General features: G+C 35.6%; 10 protein-coding genes across 10 annotated transcripts; 5 read left to right on the forward strand and 5 right to left on the reverse strand.

Annotated features, from left to right (window-relative positions):
• Positions 1-642: 642 nt before the first annotated feature.
• B0P05DRAFT_551577 (cytochrome c oxidase subunit VIb) lies at positions 643-1,250 on the forward strand. Its single transcript, XM_051579377.1, has 5 exons — positions 643-732; positions 801-816; positions 871-897; positions 947-1,058; positions 1,107-1,250. Exons 1-5 carry the CDS (start codon positions 696-698, stop codon positions 1,164-1,166), a joined length of 252 nt encoding a protein of 83 aa, XP_051432570.1. The 5' UTR covers positions 643-695; the 3' UTR covers positions 1,167-1,250.
• On the reverse strand, positions 1,111-2,588 carry B0P05DRAFT_551579 (uncharacterized protein). The gene has a single exon (XM_051579378.1). The coding sequence runs from the start codon at positions 2,466-2,468 to the stop codon at positions 1,272-1,274; it is 1,197 nt and encodes a 398-aa protein (XP_051432571.1). The 5' UTR covers positions 2,469-2,588; the 3' UTR covers positions 1,111-1,271.
• Positions 2,589-2,894: 306 nt separating this feature from the next.
• On the forward strand, positions 2,895-3,655 carry B0P05DRAFT_551580 (uncharacterized protein). Its single transcript, XM_051579379.1, has 3 exons — positions 2,895-3,012; positions 3,056-3,333; positions 3,389-3,655. The coding sequence occupies exons 1-2, from the start codon at positions 2,931-2,933 to the stop codon at positions 3,265-3,267; spliced, it is 294 nt and encodes a 97-aa protein (XP_051432572.1). The 5' UTR covers positions 2,895-2,930; the 3' UTR covers positions 3,268-3,333; positions 3,389-3,655.
• A 665-nt stretch (positions 3,656-4,320) lies between these two features.
• B0P05DRAFT_639478 (uncharacterized protein) lies at positions 4,321-5,638 on the forward strand. The gene is made up of 2 exons (XM_051583716.1): positions 4,321-5,175; positions 5,223-5,638. The coding sequence occupies exons 1-2, from the start codon at positions 4,334-4,336 to the stop codon at positions 5,242-5,244; spliced, it is 864 nt and encodes a 287-aa protein (XP_051432573.1). The 5' UTR covers positions 4,321-4,333; the 3' UTR covers positions 5,245-5,638.
• A 1,111-nt stretch (positions 5,639-6,749) lies between these two features.
• Positions 6,750-7,975, forward strand: B0P05DRAFT_551588 (mitochondrial carrier domain-containing protein). Its single transcript, XM_051579380.1, has 4 exons — positions 6,750-6,966; positions 7,016-7,092; positions 7,141-7,342; positions 7,386-7,975. Exons 1-4 carry the CDS (start codon positions 6,825-6,827, stop codon positions 7,922-7,924), a joined length of 960 nt encoding a protein of 319 aa, XP_051432574.1. The 5' UTR covers positions 6,750-6,824; the 3' UTR covers positions 7,925-7,975.
• On the reverse strand, positions 7,953-8,615 carry B0P05DRAFT_589417 (uncharacterized protein; the record flags this gene model as incomplete). The annotated part of the gene is made up of 4 exons (XM_051582737.1): positions 7,953-7,984; positions 8,039-8,218; positions 8,265-8,322; positions 8,367-8,615. The coding sequence occupies 4 exons, from the start codon at positions 8,613-8,615 to the stop codon at positions 7,953-7,955; spliced, it is 519 nt and encodes a 172-aa protein (XP_051432575.1).
• Positions 8,378-9,872, reverse strand: B0P05DRAFT_195369 (uncharacterized protein). The gene is made up of 3 exons (XM_051573192.1): positions 9,792-9,872; positions 8,816-9,736; positions 8,378-8,768 (listed from the first exon to the last, which is right to left on the reverse strand). The coding sequence occupies exons 2-3, from the start codon at positions 9,683-9,685 to the stop codon at positions 8,688-8,690; spliced, it is 951 nt and encodes a 316-aa protein (XP_051432576.1). The 5' UTR covers positions 9,686-9,736; positions 9,792-9,872; the 3' UTR covers positions 8,378-8,687.
• A 245-nt stretch (positions 9,873-10,117) lies between these two features.
• On the forward strand, positions 10,118-10,898 carry B0P05DRAFT_474862 (P-loop containing nucleoside triphosphate hydrolase protein; the record flags this gene model as incomplete). The annotated part of the gene is made up of 5 exons (XM_051574808.1): positions 10,118-10,222; positions 10,267-10,354; positions 10,400-10,509; positions 10,549-10,683; positions 10,740-10,898. The coding sequence occupies 5 exons, from the start codon at positions 10,118-10,120 to the stop codon at positions 10,896-10,898; spliced, it is 597 nt and encodes a 198-aa protein (XP_051432577.1).
• Positions 10,899-10,917: 19 nt separating this feature from the next.
• B0P05DRAFT_474925 (uncharacterized protein) lies at positions 10,918-12,839 on the reverse strand (the record flags this gene model as incomplete). Its single annotated transcript, XM_051574811.1, has 9 exons — positions 10,918-11,081; positions 11,126-11,207; positions 11,252-11,533; positions 11,598-11,737; positions 11,785-11,878; positions 11,926-12,072; positions 12,114-12,495; positions 12,551-12,684; positions 12,732-12,839. The coding sequence occupies 9 exons, from the start codon at positions 12,837-12,839 to the stop codon at positions 10,918-10,920; spliced, it is 1,533 nt and encodes a 510-aa protein (XP_051432578.1).
• Positions 12,840-13,234: 395 nt separating this feature from the next.
• On the reverse strand, positions 13,235-13,687 carry B0P05DRAFT_551600 (translation protein SH3-like domain-containing protein; the record flags this gene model as incomplete). Its single annotated transcript, XM_051579381.1, has 2 exons — positions 13,447-13,687; positions 13,235-13,401 (listed from the first exon to the last, which is right to left on the reverse strand). A coding segment is annotated over exon 1 (226 nt), but the record flags the coding sequence as incomplete, so codon positions are not given.
• Positions 13,688-13,716: the final 29 nt, after the last annotated feature.

Raw genomic sequence — 13,716 nt, forward strand, 5'->3', positions numbered from 1 at the left:
GATAAGCTTTGTGATACTTAGCATGGACAAATATTCTTGGCCAAAAAGACAAAAAGAATTGAGCTTGTGCCTTTTATTTTGCAATTCCCGCCAATTATTTTTGCCTTTCGGCCAATCATTTTTATGAAAGTGACAATTATTTTTGTGAAAACGCCAATTTCCATAGGTTTGACTGTATATAAATAATGCACATAAAAAAGAAAAAATAAGTTTTGTTAATAATTATAATAGAAATAAAAGACAATTGTCATTGTACATCTCTTTTTTTTTTTTTTTTTTGGTTATTCTTTAAGGGAGAGTTTGACAGAATCACCTTTTTTAGGAGGTGAGTACCACAATCATTCTCAATGCCCTTTTTTTTTTTCTGCTCTAAAATAGACAGTCATTGTTCATCTTCTGAGCAAATATAGACAATAAGAAAATACACGGATAACTGTAAAAAAAAAAAATAAAAAAATAAAAAAGAGTCGTTTCACTGCCCTGACTTTGGCAGTAAGTAGATCAAGTTCTTTATTTGTTTAGCCAATCAAACATGAGGGTGACATCACTCAAAGCCATCTGTAGGCAGCTGAATTTGTACCAGGCCTCCCCACCAAAAAATTGTTAGTGGACGCTAAAAAAAATCTCTTTTTCTTTTTCTTTTTTTTTTTTTTTTAAAATAGAACTCCCTTCTCTCTTACACTTTTATAACAAAGATGTCTGACGCTGTTGATACACAAAAGTTGACCACTGGTATGCGGTTGAAAGAAAAAGAAAAAGAAAAAAGATGAAAAGTATAACTAATGTGTGTTTTTTTTTAGTTGGTTTCGATGCTCGGTAACGTGTTCTCTTTAGACATCATTTGGATAGACTAACATTTTATTTATACAGTTTCCCCAACACCAACCAAACCAAGCAGTATGTATTTAGATGAAAACAACAATATCAGACACTAATATAACGATAGCTGCTGGCAAAACTATGTTGATTACTTCAAGTGTATCAATGCTCGTGGTGAAGAATTCGAACCCTGCAAGCAATTCCAAAAAGCTTACCGCTCTTTGTGCCCTAACGAATGGGTAAGTCACAGTGATGTTTTGATACACGGTTTAATAAGTGTCGTTTAGATTGAAAAGTGGGATGCTCAAAGAGAAGAAGGTCGTAACCCTTCTAACCTTGAAGTTTAAACAAAAAAAAAAAAAATTCATTAAAAAATCATTCGTTTTTTATTATTATTATTATTAACAAGTGAATAATACATTATGTACAAGGGAGAGAATTCTATAAATTTGTTACGTTGTGCTTATTAGTCTTTGCCACCATACTGTATTCCCTCGAATGACAGTAGGTTGGTTTATATCATGTTTACTTGTACTTTTGTCAATCAACTCTTCCATGTATTGACTATGGATCATGTCCCGCTTCACACCACCAAGACAGAGTCGCTGTAGGCCGAACTTGGTGTTTGCTTGATGACTATCAATGCTGGCCATTTCAATATTGACACGTTGTACAACAGAATGAAAAAAGGCGGATCCTAAACAGCGTGAATCGCTTAGACTGATGGTCTCCAATGTAGGGCAATGGGTAATGATAGCAGTCAGGGTATCTTCAGAAACATGTTCTGTATTGTTGAATATACTGATATCGCGAATCTTTTTGCATTTCAAAGCAATTCTCCCTATAGATTTATCCGTAAGTGAATGTGCATTGCCTATGGTCAGACATTCTAACGTGGGCCCACAGCGATCAATCAGGCTGGCTAGACTAGCATCACTGACAGGTGTAGTTCCATTCAGCTGAATTGATTTCAATTGAGGGTTGGTAATGGCGAGTTTGCAAAGAGTGGAGCTTTGGATAGTCGAACAATGACTGAGTGTGATGGACTCGAGTGAACCTGAAGTCATGTACTTTGCCATTTCATAGACAGAATCATCTGTTTTAGGTAAATAAGATACAAGTCGAATGGATTTCAGGTGAGGACAATTATAAGCAAAGTGGGCCAAGGGCAAGGAAGGTGTATAGGGTTGTCTCGGTGTGGTAGGTACAGGTGGTAAACCAGGTCTTTGTTGTTGTTGTTGTTGTTGTTGTTGTGATGGTCTGCGCAAATGTGGAGCTACGGGCGGAGCAACACGGTGGGTATGGTCAAAGGTGATATCGATCGACAGTAGATTTGGACAAAGCGCAGTAATGAGCATAATATGATTTGCGTTGATACTAAAATCGCTGTCCGAGTGGACAAGTTCGAGTGATGTAATGAAATTCCCATACTGGGCTATGGCTGTTCGCTTTGCAATGATGCTGAATATCCGTTCAAAATCTCGTTCTCGTACAAATTTGAAGCTGGACCATATCTTACGGGATGCTTGAGTATGCCATTGTCGACACACAAGTGCTACTTTAAGAAGATTGGATTTGCTGAGGAAAGAAAAGACTCGGTCAAGACAAGGAAAGGGTGTAGTCGTTTTCAAAAGAGCATCTCTTGTCATAGAGTACACAATGGCCGATCAAAATACTGATATCGTAAAAAGAGAAAAAAAAAGAAGAAGAAAAGAGAAGGAAATATGGATATCAACTTGAATTTTTATATCTTGAGTGTAGTGTGTATATATATAAAGGAAAAAAAAAGAAAGAGACAGAGAATTAAAAAAAAAGTGTGTTAAAATATCGGAATATCAATGTGAGTACTATCTACGGCAAGTATGATATCATACATAGTATCCTTTGTCAGCAAGAAAAAAGAAGAAGCAAGAAGAATTGACATGACGCTTTCTTACTGACACATCCATAACCAATCATTCTTTTGAAACTCACCTCCTTAAGTGCATATAGCTTTAGTGAAGAACGGTTAAATATTATTCCTTTCTCCAAGACATAGCAAAAAAAAAAAAAAAAGGTACACGTTGAAGCTGGTATTCAAAATCAGATTCTTTTCCACTACTCTCTAACCAATGACGATTAAACCAAGCCACAAGAATAGTCTACAGTCAACAGACAAGTACGATGAAGCTATCAAGATCTTGGAGGAAGAGAGTAAATATCAATTCATACAATGATACACTCATACTTGAAATAGCAACACGACGAATTGAAGATATACAACAACAAGTTGAATTTATGTGTGCTTCTATACGCGCTCAAGGCAATACAGATATCAACAAGATGCTCAAGTCTGTTCGGGAACTAACACTAGAAGAGTTTTGTGAGACCTTTGGTGCAAGTACACAACTATTTCTAGAGCAGCAAACAAAAAAACGCATTGGTACTGATACGTCAAGGAAAAAGTAGGTCATGTCTTGTTAATATGAGCTATTTACATTGCTGCATAGGTCCATTCAATTACAGACTGAACAAGTAAGAAAAATAATAAGAAATGACATAATAACGTATGACTTATCCTTCTATTTAGGAACCTATTAGAATAGAGCCATTTTCTGTGCAGATAAATAATGAAACAAGTATACATCTAGACCCAAATCAAACTGGTGATTTAGACGCATTCCCTATTATCATACCACCCCAAATTCAACAACAGCTTAATTCCACTCAAAAAGAGCGTGTTGTTCAACAAATACAAGCACTGGAGACTCAATTAGAATTAGTCAAACAACACTTTATGTAAATAAACACACTCAGCTTATTAATACAATTTACTCTATTTACAGATGTTTGGGACATTTTTAGAAAATAAAAGAAAACCAAATTTCAAAATGAGATTATTTTTAAAGCTGAAATGATACAAAAAAGCAAAAGACAAGGGGAAAAGTTTTGTACAAAAAAGAAAAGAAAAGAAAGGAAAAGCAATAATTGAAGGGAGTCTTTTCTTAAACAAGATATGTACCTACATTGAATAGTAACAAGTGAATAAAAAAAAAAAGGGAGAGAGAGAGAGAGAGACAAAGAAAGGTATCAAGATATTCAAATGACATGTTTTACGGGTAATATTTTAATAAAAAGTCAATTGAACTGTCATTTAAGCGTAGGTAGCAAAAGATGCTCTGGCTGAATATTGATTGGACTTCATTTAATACTCTTCCTAAATGGTTGATCAAGCATTTGACTAAACCAGCGTCTTCACTGTGGGCAATTCAACCTCAGGCTTACGTGCAAGAAAAGAAAAAGTAGGCGGGATTTTCAAAATGAGAGTGGAAGCACGGTATTACAGAAAGTATCCCAATAATAAGTAAAAATAATCTATATAAAGAACAATGGAAGCTCCGCATTGTAAATTTGAACATATATAGCCTATTGTGATTCAAATACGTGATTGTTCATATACGAAATACGTAGTGTCATTATTTTTCTTTCTTTCTTTCTTTCTTTCTTTCTTTCTTTTTTTTCTTTATTTTCAATTATGAATTCATCTTGTTGTGATAAGAATAGACTTGAGATACAACAACTTAGATCTGAATTAAAGGGGCGCGAATTAGAAGTACGTCGTTACAAAATATTAGAAATCAAATTCCACAATGAGCGGAATCAAATGCAATGTGAAAAAGATTTGGCAGATCGAGAATTAGAAGAATTGAGTATTCAACTATTTGAAGAAGCAAACCGAATGGTGGTGGAAGAAAAACAAAAAAGAGTCCAATTGGAGACATTGCTTTGTATTGCACAAGATCATCTTGCTGAACTCAAGAGTAACATGGTCAAAGTAGTTATACCGCCACCCAGATCCTCTTCTCTCCCTGCCTTGTTTGATAAGATAGATGTACACAACCACGATCAAGCTCAACTTGCCTTGTTTCATAATTTTATCGACTCGACTAAAAACAACCGTTGTTCGTCTTCTTCTTATGGTTCATGTGGTACACAAAACGATTACATGACACAATGCGAAAAAGAAGATATTGAGCCTTGTTTGTTATTCGGAAACTCGGAATCACGCATGAATATGCAAGAGATGATGCTTTGTATGGCTCAGGAACCATGTCTGATCGAATCTGTGAAATGGGAGGATCAACCTATGGTTTGTGCTACTTGTTCAAGACAAGTGTGGGGTCGTCTATATCGTTTTCGACTTGGGAGTCATGATCCATGGTTAATGATTGATGGAGGGTGTCGTGATCGATTGGTGGCCGTATGTGATTTTTATAGCTTTGTTAGGAATGTACAGCTGGGCCACATCAAGCATAAATCACTAGACGCACTTTATATGGAGAGTGTAGAACTAAGAAAGAGGATGTTTTACGCACGGTAAGTTTTATCCTATATCATAATAGCGTACTTATTCATTTCTCAAGTATGGGGTTTCCTTTAACATAGAGAATGATTAATAAAAAAAAAATAGGGATTCAAGTACAATGATTGGTATCATAACATAAACGGCTTTGATAAAAGTGCATCAAATGGATCAACATACTTGAGAATACAAAACTATGTTTAAAGTGTCTTATGGTTGATATGTAAACACTGGCAGAAAATCAAAAGTGCATATACAACTTTGCGAGTTTCGAAGTGCACAACTATTCGACAGCTAAATGAAGAAAAAAACTAATTAAGCTTGAGCATTATTTTCAACTTTGTCTCTCAAGGTCATGATGTCAAAAATAGGTATAAAAGCCTCCTTTAGTATAGACATAGCATTGTAAAAAATAAATGCTTCTATGCCCGTTCAACACATAGAGTAAATAGAAACCATGGCAACTAGAATATTGGGTACTTTTAGAGTTATTTTGGACATAATTTTTTTTTTTTTTTTTTTTTTTTTTTAAAATGTGTTTATTGATTGAGCCGCGTACACTAAGAGTAATAGTCAAAGTGAAGAGGCGGGTGCAATTAAAATGAAAGTTAATAAAATAAAGCGAAACACACTAGACAAAATAAACTAAACTAAAATAAAATATATAGAAAAAAGTTACAGGATTGAATGGCATTGATCCTCTTCAATAGTCTGACGAACATTGAATCGGATGCTTGCTAATATGGCCGTGGGCACCATGGGGGTCTTGTCAAAGATAAATCTCATATGAGCAAGCCAGATTTGTGAAAGAGTAATTATGAGGATTCTGTATGGTTTGATTCCTTTCCGTTGGCAGTACCAGATGTACGAGAAGTCCAGGGACAGGAGAGCCTCTTGGATATCAGATATTGAAGTGGTAGGCCAAAGAAACTCAAAGATGATTTCCTTCCATACCTTCTCTTTAGTTGGACAATGAAAGAGCATATGGCTAATAGGACATAAAAAATCGAGTTGATCAAAATGGTCAAAGGGGTACATCAGGGCATTTTTTCAATCTTCAATATCAGTTTGCCTTTTTTCGATGTTGTGAGTTAAAGACAAGGCTATTGTCATGTTTAAGCACTAGAAAGGGCCGCAGAAGTAGATAGTTTACGATGAGTGTTTTTGTATACAATACTGGATATCAAAGTTTTGCGCAATAGGCAAAAAAACAGTCGAAAAAAATAAATGTAAAATCATTGAACTGTTCAATATTTTACTAGTCAAGTGGAGAAGCTCTCTATACCGTTAGAAAGAGAAAATAAAGCATTATAACTTTTATCAATAGCTCAAGATAGAAAAACGTCGTTTTTTGACACTTTTAAAAAACTCATTCATTTAGCCAGGCACAGATAAAATTTTTAGAGTTTTGATTTGCCATGGAAACAATTTTTTTTTTATCACTGTATCTAGTTGTCATTATCGAGAATCAAAAACGTCTTTGATAAACAAAGCGAACAAAGTCAAATTTAGCCTATAAAATAAAATGAAGCATGTCACACCATGGTGCACAATTCATGATGTATTGAATCCCACTGATTGGACTAATCGATGATCAAAGATTTAAATTTCAGCAGTTGATACGACTGAAAAAAAAAACTCTTTTTTCTTTATTTCCATTGTCATGAGTGAGACTATGGCTCAAAAAGTAGATCTAACACTCGATCATGAGCACCGAAAACAAAGAGTATTGAGTACAGCAGGGTCTTCTTCTTTTGAAAAAATTGTGTCTGCTTGTACAGGTGCTATAGTTACTATGTCATTTAGTAAGTAGTTCATAAAACTGTCATGTTTAATTTATCTTTTTTTATCAAGTGAACCCTTTGGATGTGGTAAAAACAAGACTTCAAGAATCTTCAAAGACAGGCATAAATCAATACAAAGGCACTATGGTGAGTATTTTTTTTTTTTTTTTGGAGTGATGTCTAATACATGAACAGGATGGATTATCCACTATATTCAGAAATGAAGGTGTGCTCGCCTTATGGAGAGGTCTTATGCCTGGTTTGGTGATGGCATTACCATCCACTGCCATTTATTTTGTCGGATATGATCATATTCGAGATTATGCAAAGCACTCACAACTAGCCAACACAGCACTTGATCATTACTCACCTTTATGGGCAGGAGGATTAGCGAGAAGTAAGTCATATGTCTCAATTGACATGGTATTGACAAAGTACAGCCATGGCAGCATTAGTCGTGTCTCCCCTTGAATTGTTTCGAACTCGAATGCAATCTGCTGAAGGAGTACATGGATTTCAAAGTGTATGGAATGGAGTCAGACTGATGGTTCATCGAGAAGGACCACAAGCATTATGGCGAGGATTATTACCGACCATGTTGAGAGATGTGCCATTTTCTGGTATTTATTGGATGGGATATGAAAAAATCAAGCATTATTTACAGCATCACCATGACTTATCACATTTCCAAACCTCATTTTTATCGGGTGCTTCTAGTGGCATGCTGGCTGCTGTTCTAACAACACCCTTTGATGTTGTCAAGACACAGCGTCAAGTGAGCTCAGATGCAGAAGAAGCAAGATTGGGCCATATCCTCAAGAATATCTTTGCTAAAGAAGGCGCTGCTGGATTCTTTCGAGGTGTTGTGCCTCGTGTGGTCAAAGTGGCTCCTGCTTGTGCTATTATGATATCCAGTTATGAAATGGGCAAACGATTCTTTGCTGATAACCGTAGATTAAAGCAAAATAATGATATGTAGATAGATAGATATAGATTAGACATTTTATTCAATTCTTCTTTTTCTTTTTAGAGGGTGTTTCTATTAAAAAAGATGAATATACATCCTATTATTTTTCAAACTATATATACTCACTGCTAAAAACGTCCATTTTTCTGCCTTTTTTCTTATTTACTTCTTCTTCCTCTGACGATGATGATGAACTATCCTCCTCCTCTTTTTCTTCTTCTAATCTTCTCTTTTTCTCTGGTGCTTCTTCATTTAATGCTGCCTTAATAAATCGAGATGCAGCGTCTTTATCCACTTTCATGGTAGCTATACATTCCATAATGAGATCCATGCAAATCAAATTATCACTTACGCTTTTCTTCTTTTCCTCGGGCCTTCTTTAATTTCTGAATATATTGTTGAACGCGGGCCTAAAGTACAATTAGACAAAAAAATGCATACATCAACTACTTACTAATTCTTTCATCACATCATGCTTTTGAGGGTCTGAGCCTTGTGTTCTCAAATAGATGTAGAACAAAGTGTTTAGAGAATAAGACAATAAGACTTCTAATTCATATCTCTCGGTAAGTGATAATTTAGAAAAGATATCATTGATAGGTCTAGCTAAAACAGGGTCCAAGTGCTTCTTAACAACTTGAAGACGTACTCTTAAGGCACGTACTGCTTTCTTGGGGATCTCTGTCTGTGAAGTTACTTCCATAATATAGAAAAAAAAGCAAAAGAGAGAGAGAAAAAAAAGTTTCAATGGTCACAAATAGCGGCAAATCAATTTTTATTTGCGAATGGCAGGACTCTTGGGTATCGTTGGTGTAAAAGGCAAGTAAGGAACAGAAGTAGAAGTGGATTTTTTTAACTACAAACACATGAATCATTCCATATAGAATGACAAGGAGATCTTACCTTAGCTACTGATTTGTTTGAGGGTTGGCGTTGCAATAAAAGTGGTTGAACAGGATTAGATTCCATAGTAAACAATTTGGATTTTTCTTTTGAGGCAGCTAATACCAAACGAGCCCGTTTGATTCTGTCGTCTGTAAAGAACATGATTTCTGATAGTCGTTTCTGTCTAAAGATCTTCTTTTCCAACAAGGGTTTTTGAGTGGATTTTTCTTTCTGCATGTCTATATTATTCGACTTGTTGATTGATTGATCTTGAGGTTTTTTTGAAGGTAATACCGCTTGATCTTTTGTTTTCTTGAGAACGGGTACTGGCGGCTTTGATATGGTAGATGGTTGCTCTTGTGGTGCCTTTGAGGCTTTACTTAAAATAGATGGTTCCTGAGGTGTTGGGGGCTGATCTGATTGTTTCAAAGATATGGTGGCTTGCACCTGTGATGCTTCTTTGTGTTTTAATGAAGGCTGTTGCGTTTGATTGTCTGTTGCTGTCTTGTGTGTTAATTCATTGAAAAAGTGTCGTGTCATTTCTCGAGTGAGACGTTCTTCTTGGTCCACCACAGGCTGTTCTTCTTGAATACTATGACGAATCTTTTGAAGAGCAAAAGAAGAGCGAGCCTGTGTCATTACACGATGATTTGTTTTATCCTCTGGTTTGCTTTTTATCGGTTCTTTTGTTCTTTTTGTGGCTTCTTTTTTATTCAAAGGACGATAGGGCAGAGAAGCTTTTTCTAGACGAGCTACTTTTTCAGATATGGCTTCTCTATTGTCTTCAATGATCAATTCATGCTTGTTTGAAAAAGAAATAGTATTTTCGCGTGCTAGTCTATCAAACACACTATCTTTGGTAGGTCGTGTTTGTTTTGTTGTGCTCATCTTCAGTGCCCTTCTCTTTTTCTTTACAGGAAAAGACGGCCCTGAAATATTCTTTTCACCTAATAATTATAGTGAGAAACAAGACTACCAAGTTCAACCCACCTACAAAACCAACTCTCACTAGGTCTTTGTTGTGGTATAGAGTTAGAAAAGTCCCAAAACTTGGGAATATCAAACTCCCATTTGGTATCGTCTAAACTCATAATAATAATAAAAAGAAAGAAAGAAAAAGGCAGTCTTTATTTTAATGTCATCTTTTTTTTTTTTTTTTTTTTTTTTTTTTGTGTGATAAGCATGATGGTTACTCAAAGCAGAATAAGCTTACGTGGGTACAAGTGTCAAGTTACTTTTATGGATTATCAGCAGATTTTTATGAGACTATTTTTTTTCTTATAAAAAGGGAAATCTCTTTTACTTTTCTTTTTCATGTTAATGAATTCTACTTGTACAAAGCGTATCAAACTAGTGATTGTTGGGGATAAAGGCTGTGGCAAGACATCTTTAATATCTGTATTTGCAAATCATGGATTTCCAAGAGTAATCAAATTCAATATCCGTAGTAAGCATTAACATGTCAATAGCATTATATACCTGCCATTCATGGAGGTCATGCTGAACCTATGCAAGTGGATAGGGAGTCAATATCACTAGGTCTATGGGATACAGAAGGTATCTAGACTACAGAGATATGCAAATACTCACAAGTATATATAGGTCAAGCAGATTATGATCGTCTACGCCCACTTTACTATCCTAATGCACATGTTTTACTTTTATGCTTTGCAATTGATGCACCTGATTCATTAGATAATGTCCAAGAAAAGGTAAAGTCAATCAAAATAGCCATGGCTCATTATGTACAGTGGATTAGAGAATTAGAGACATTTTGCCCTGAAATACCTATTGTGTTAGTAGGATGTAAACTAGACTTAAGACAAGATGAAAGAACATTGGAAGAATTGGAAAAAATCTCTCAAGGACCAGTGGAATACAAACAAGTAAGTAAATACACATATGACAAATGATTTACGCATCTCTCTCTCTCTCTCTTTAGGGCTTAGCGATAGCCAAGACAATTGGGGCCAAGGCATATATGGAATGTTCAGCTAAACTAGATCAAGGTGTTCAAGAACTATTTTATCAAGCAGCCAAACTAGCATTAGACTATCAAGAGACAAAGATGAAGACAAAGGCAAAATGCGTATGTCAATAATCTATATTTATAAAATAATTTATTCAGGCACTACTTTATACGGATTCATGATGCCATTGGGATCCATGACTTTTTTAATCATACGCATCAAGTGCAACTGAACAGGTGATTTGGCTTGAGCCATATAGTTTACTTTGGCTACACCAACACCATGTTCAGCTGTGATGGATCCATGATGCTTCACTATATAGAATGAGGATCATGATCAGTTTAAATATCTAACTTACTCGCCCAATTAAACACAAATTTATCCATTGCTTCTTGTGCACCTTGATCAAACCTGTTTAAGTTGGCCATGATATGCAGATTCTATCCATGTATTAAAAGCTTAGATAGAATCAAGTTCAACTTACGCCATCACCAACATGTCCAAATCCCAATAGATTCGAATACACTTTGTCTGGACCCAACTCTCCTTTACTACCAAAATATGTTTTGGCATCTTCCACCATCTTGTAAAGTAAAGGGACTTCCATTGACACATCATAAGTCATGGCTGTACCTGCCTTATTGATAGACTCGGGAATCTTTTCTCTCCAAGACCAAAGAGCTTGAATTTGCTTAGCATCTTGAGCCATCACACCATCATGAGCAATGCCTTCTTCCATTAAACGTTGAATATATCCATCTAGTTTCTATGTTTTGTTTAATTTAATATACGAGTTAACAAAAAAAAAAAAAAAAAAAAAAAAAGGATACCTCTTGATCATGATCTTGTTTACTTCCCTGAGTTTCCAATAGTGCATAAAATGGATATTTTCCTTCAATAGGGTAATTTGTATCCTGCATCATTTCTTGCTTGACCACACCTACTGAATCATGATCCCAGAATTCAAAAGCTGTTTATCTATGTTAATATAAACAGTTTCTCTTTTTTTTGACTTACCTGAAAGGATTTCAGATAAATCTTCTTTGGCCATGACATAAGCTTTTTGGATTGCTTCAAATGAATCCACACCTACTAAAGCAAGATTCACAGCCTATCAAACTCTGATGAGCATACTGTCCACCCCCACCTTCTTGTTACCTTTGGGCGTCGGGGAATCAATAAAGATACGCCTGTGACTAAACCTAATGTACCTTCTGCACCAATAAACAATTGCTTCAGATCATATCCTGTATTGTCTTTACGTAACATGGACAGTTTTTCCAGAATGGTACCGTCCGGTAACACCTTTCATTATCAGTAACATTCCATCATGATGCTCTACTTACAACTTCAAGACCAAGCACATTACCGTGCAAATTACCAAACCGCATCAACCTTAATCCACCAGCATTGGTGCTCACATTACCTCCCAACTGACATGATCCCTTAGCGCCTAAATCCAAGGGCACCGTGTATCCTTTTGTCTCCAGAAACTGATCTAAATTCTCCAATACAACACCTGCATCTACCACCACTGCACCAGACACAGGATCGAAATGTCGAATTTGGTTCATTTTGGATGTATTGACAATGATTTCATCAAACACAGGCACTGCACCACCACTGACACCCGTATTACCTCCTTGAGGAACAACAGCCAATTGGTGTTGATTACAATAACGTAGAATCTGACTGACTTGTTCTGTTGATGTTGGGAATAAACATAGTCTAATCCAAATTAACGCATGGGAAATTTATATATATATATATAGATTGCACTTACGAAGAAGCACCTCTGTAAAGATTAAACCAGTCTGTATTATAAGATACAATATCAAGGCTTTCAGGATTTGTATCATGAATTATGTTATTGCTGCTTAAAATGGATTTAAAATAATCAACGTCTTTACTTGAAATCTAAGTTATTTATATCAACAACACAAGTGCTACATATATATATTTACTTTTGAAAAAGCAGGATTACGCTTAAATTCAGGGTGTTTGATACAAGTAAATGGCGTCAAATGCTTATACCATTTTTTGGATACATGAAACAGTCTTTTTTGAAGCATAAGAATAAAAGAAGGAGAAAAGGAAAGTAAATAAATAAAGTGACTTGTTACAAAAATAAAGCATAGGTTTGTGTAGCAAACAAAAGCACCCTTCTTCTCTTTTCTTTTTTGCATTGTTAGAGTGGATATAAACATCATTGATGAACAATATATAGTACTACACTTACTTAAAAAAAGTCAGTGTTGAATAAACAAGCAAAAATAAAATACTTAAGCAGAGTATGAGGTACATGAATAATAGTTATCTTGTCACTTAAAGGGTTCTTGGATTAGGATACCTTTGTTGCTAAGTTCGAATAACAAAAAAAAAAAAAAAAAAAAAATTGGGCTAGTTTTTATTTCGAATCAATGTATCATGTCCCCTTGACTGTTCATGCTGCTATGACTACTCTTCTGTGTAAGAAACCATGGTGTATGTAGACTACTGTGTCTCTCACTAATCCACAAAAAAAACAGAGAAAAAGAGAGAGAGAAAAAAAAAGAGAGACAATGGCATATGTTTTGAGATTTTTGTTTATTGACGCTTTACAAAAAGTGGAGGGGGAAAAGAGTAGCCAGTTTACTAAAACAATGTCAGTACACGCATATAAAATCGATTCTTTTATACTTACTTGCTTCATGGCGTCCTTCTTACCCTTACGTTCAAGAATGGCAACACGAGACTTATCCAACTTGAGTTTGGTGACAACAACCTTGGAGGGAGAGATGCCAATGGGAGCAGTGGCACCGTTAACCTTCTCGCGAGAGACACGGTCAATGTGGATAACCCACTTCTTACGGTAGACTTGGACGATCTTACCTTCACGACCCTTGTAGGTACCACGGACAACCATAACTTCGTCGTCCTTGCGAACAGGGATAGAACGAACGCTGTGCT

This window comes from Gilbertella persicaria, assembly GCF_025201335.1.
Source record: "Gilbertella persicaria strain CBS 190.32 chromosome Unknown B0P05scaffold_34, whole genome shotgun sequence".
NCBI lineage: Eukaryota > Fungi > Mucoromycota > Mucoromycetes > Mucorales > Choanephoraceae > Gilbertella > Gilbertella persicaria.

Excerpts from the sequence above, each read along its gene's own strand:
- B0P05DRAFT_551579 (XM_051579378.1), bottom strand. The coding sequence starts at position 2,468 with ATGACAAGAGATGCTCTTTTGAAAACGACTACACCCTTTCCTTGTCTT.
- B0P05DRAFT_639478 (XM_051583716.1), top strand. The coding sequence starts at position 4,334 with ATGAATTCATCTTGTTGTGATAAGAATAGACTTGAGATACAACAACTT. Across the intron at positions 5,176-5,222 it reads AAGAGGATGTTTTACGCACG|TATGGGGTTTCCTTTAACAT; the intron begins GTAAGTTTTATC and ends TCATTTCTCAAG.
- B0P05DRAFT_551580 (XM_051579379.1), top strand. The coding sequence starts at position 2,931 with ATGACGATTAAACCAAGCCACAAGAATAGTCTACAGTCAACAGACAAG. Across the intron at positions 3,013-3,055 it reads CAAGATCTTGGAGGAAGAGA|CAACACGACGAATTGAAGAT; the intron begins GTAAATATCAAT and ends TACTTGAAATAG.
- B0P05DRAFT_551588 (XM_051579380.1), top strand. The coding sequence starts at position 6,825 with ATGAGTGAGACTATGGCTCAAAAAGTAGATCTAACACTCGATCATGAG. Across the intron at positions 6,967-7,015 it reads TATAGTTACTATGTCATTTA|TGAACCCTTTGGATGTGGTA; the intron begins GTAAGTAGTTCA and ends TTTTTTATCAAG. Across the intron at positions 7,343-7,385 it reads GGCAGGAGGATTAGCGAGAA|CCATGGCAGCATTAGTCGTG; the intron begins GTAAGTCATATG and ends GACAAAGTACAG.
- B0P05DRAFT_195369 (XM_051573192.1), bottom strand. The coding sequence starts at position 9,685 with ATGAGCACAACAAAACAAACACGACCTACCAAAGATAGTGTGTTTGAT. Across the intron at positions 8,769-8,815 it reads CAAACAAATCAGTAGCTAAG|TTAAAAAAATCCACTTCTAC; the intron begins GTAAGATCTCCT and ends ATGTGTTTGTAG.
- B0P05DRAFT_551577 (XM_051579377.1), top strand. The coding sequence starts at position 696 with ATGTCTGACGCTGTTGATACACAAAAGTTGACCACTG. Across the intron at positions 898-946 it reads AACACCAACCAAACCAAGCA|CTGCTGGCAAAACTATGTTG; the intron begins GTATGTATTTAG and ends ATATAACGATAG. Across the intron at positions 1,059-1,106 it reads CTTTGTGCCCTAACGAATGG|ATTGAAAAGTGGGATGCTCA; the intron begins GTAAGTCACAGT and ends AGTGTCGTTTAG.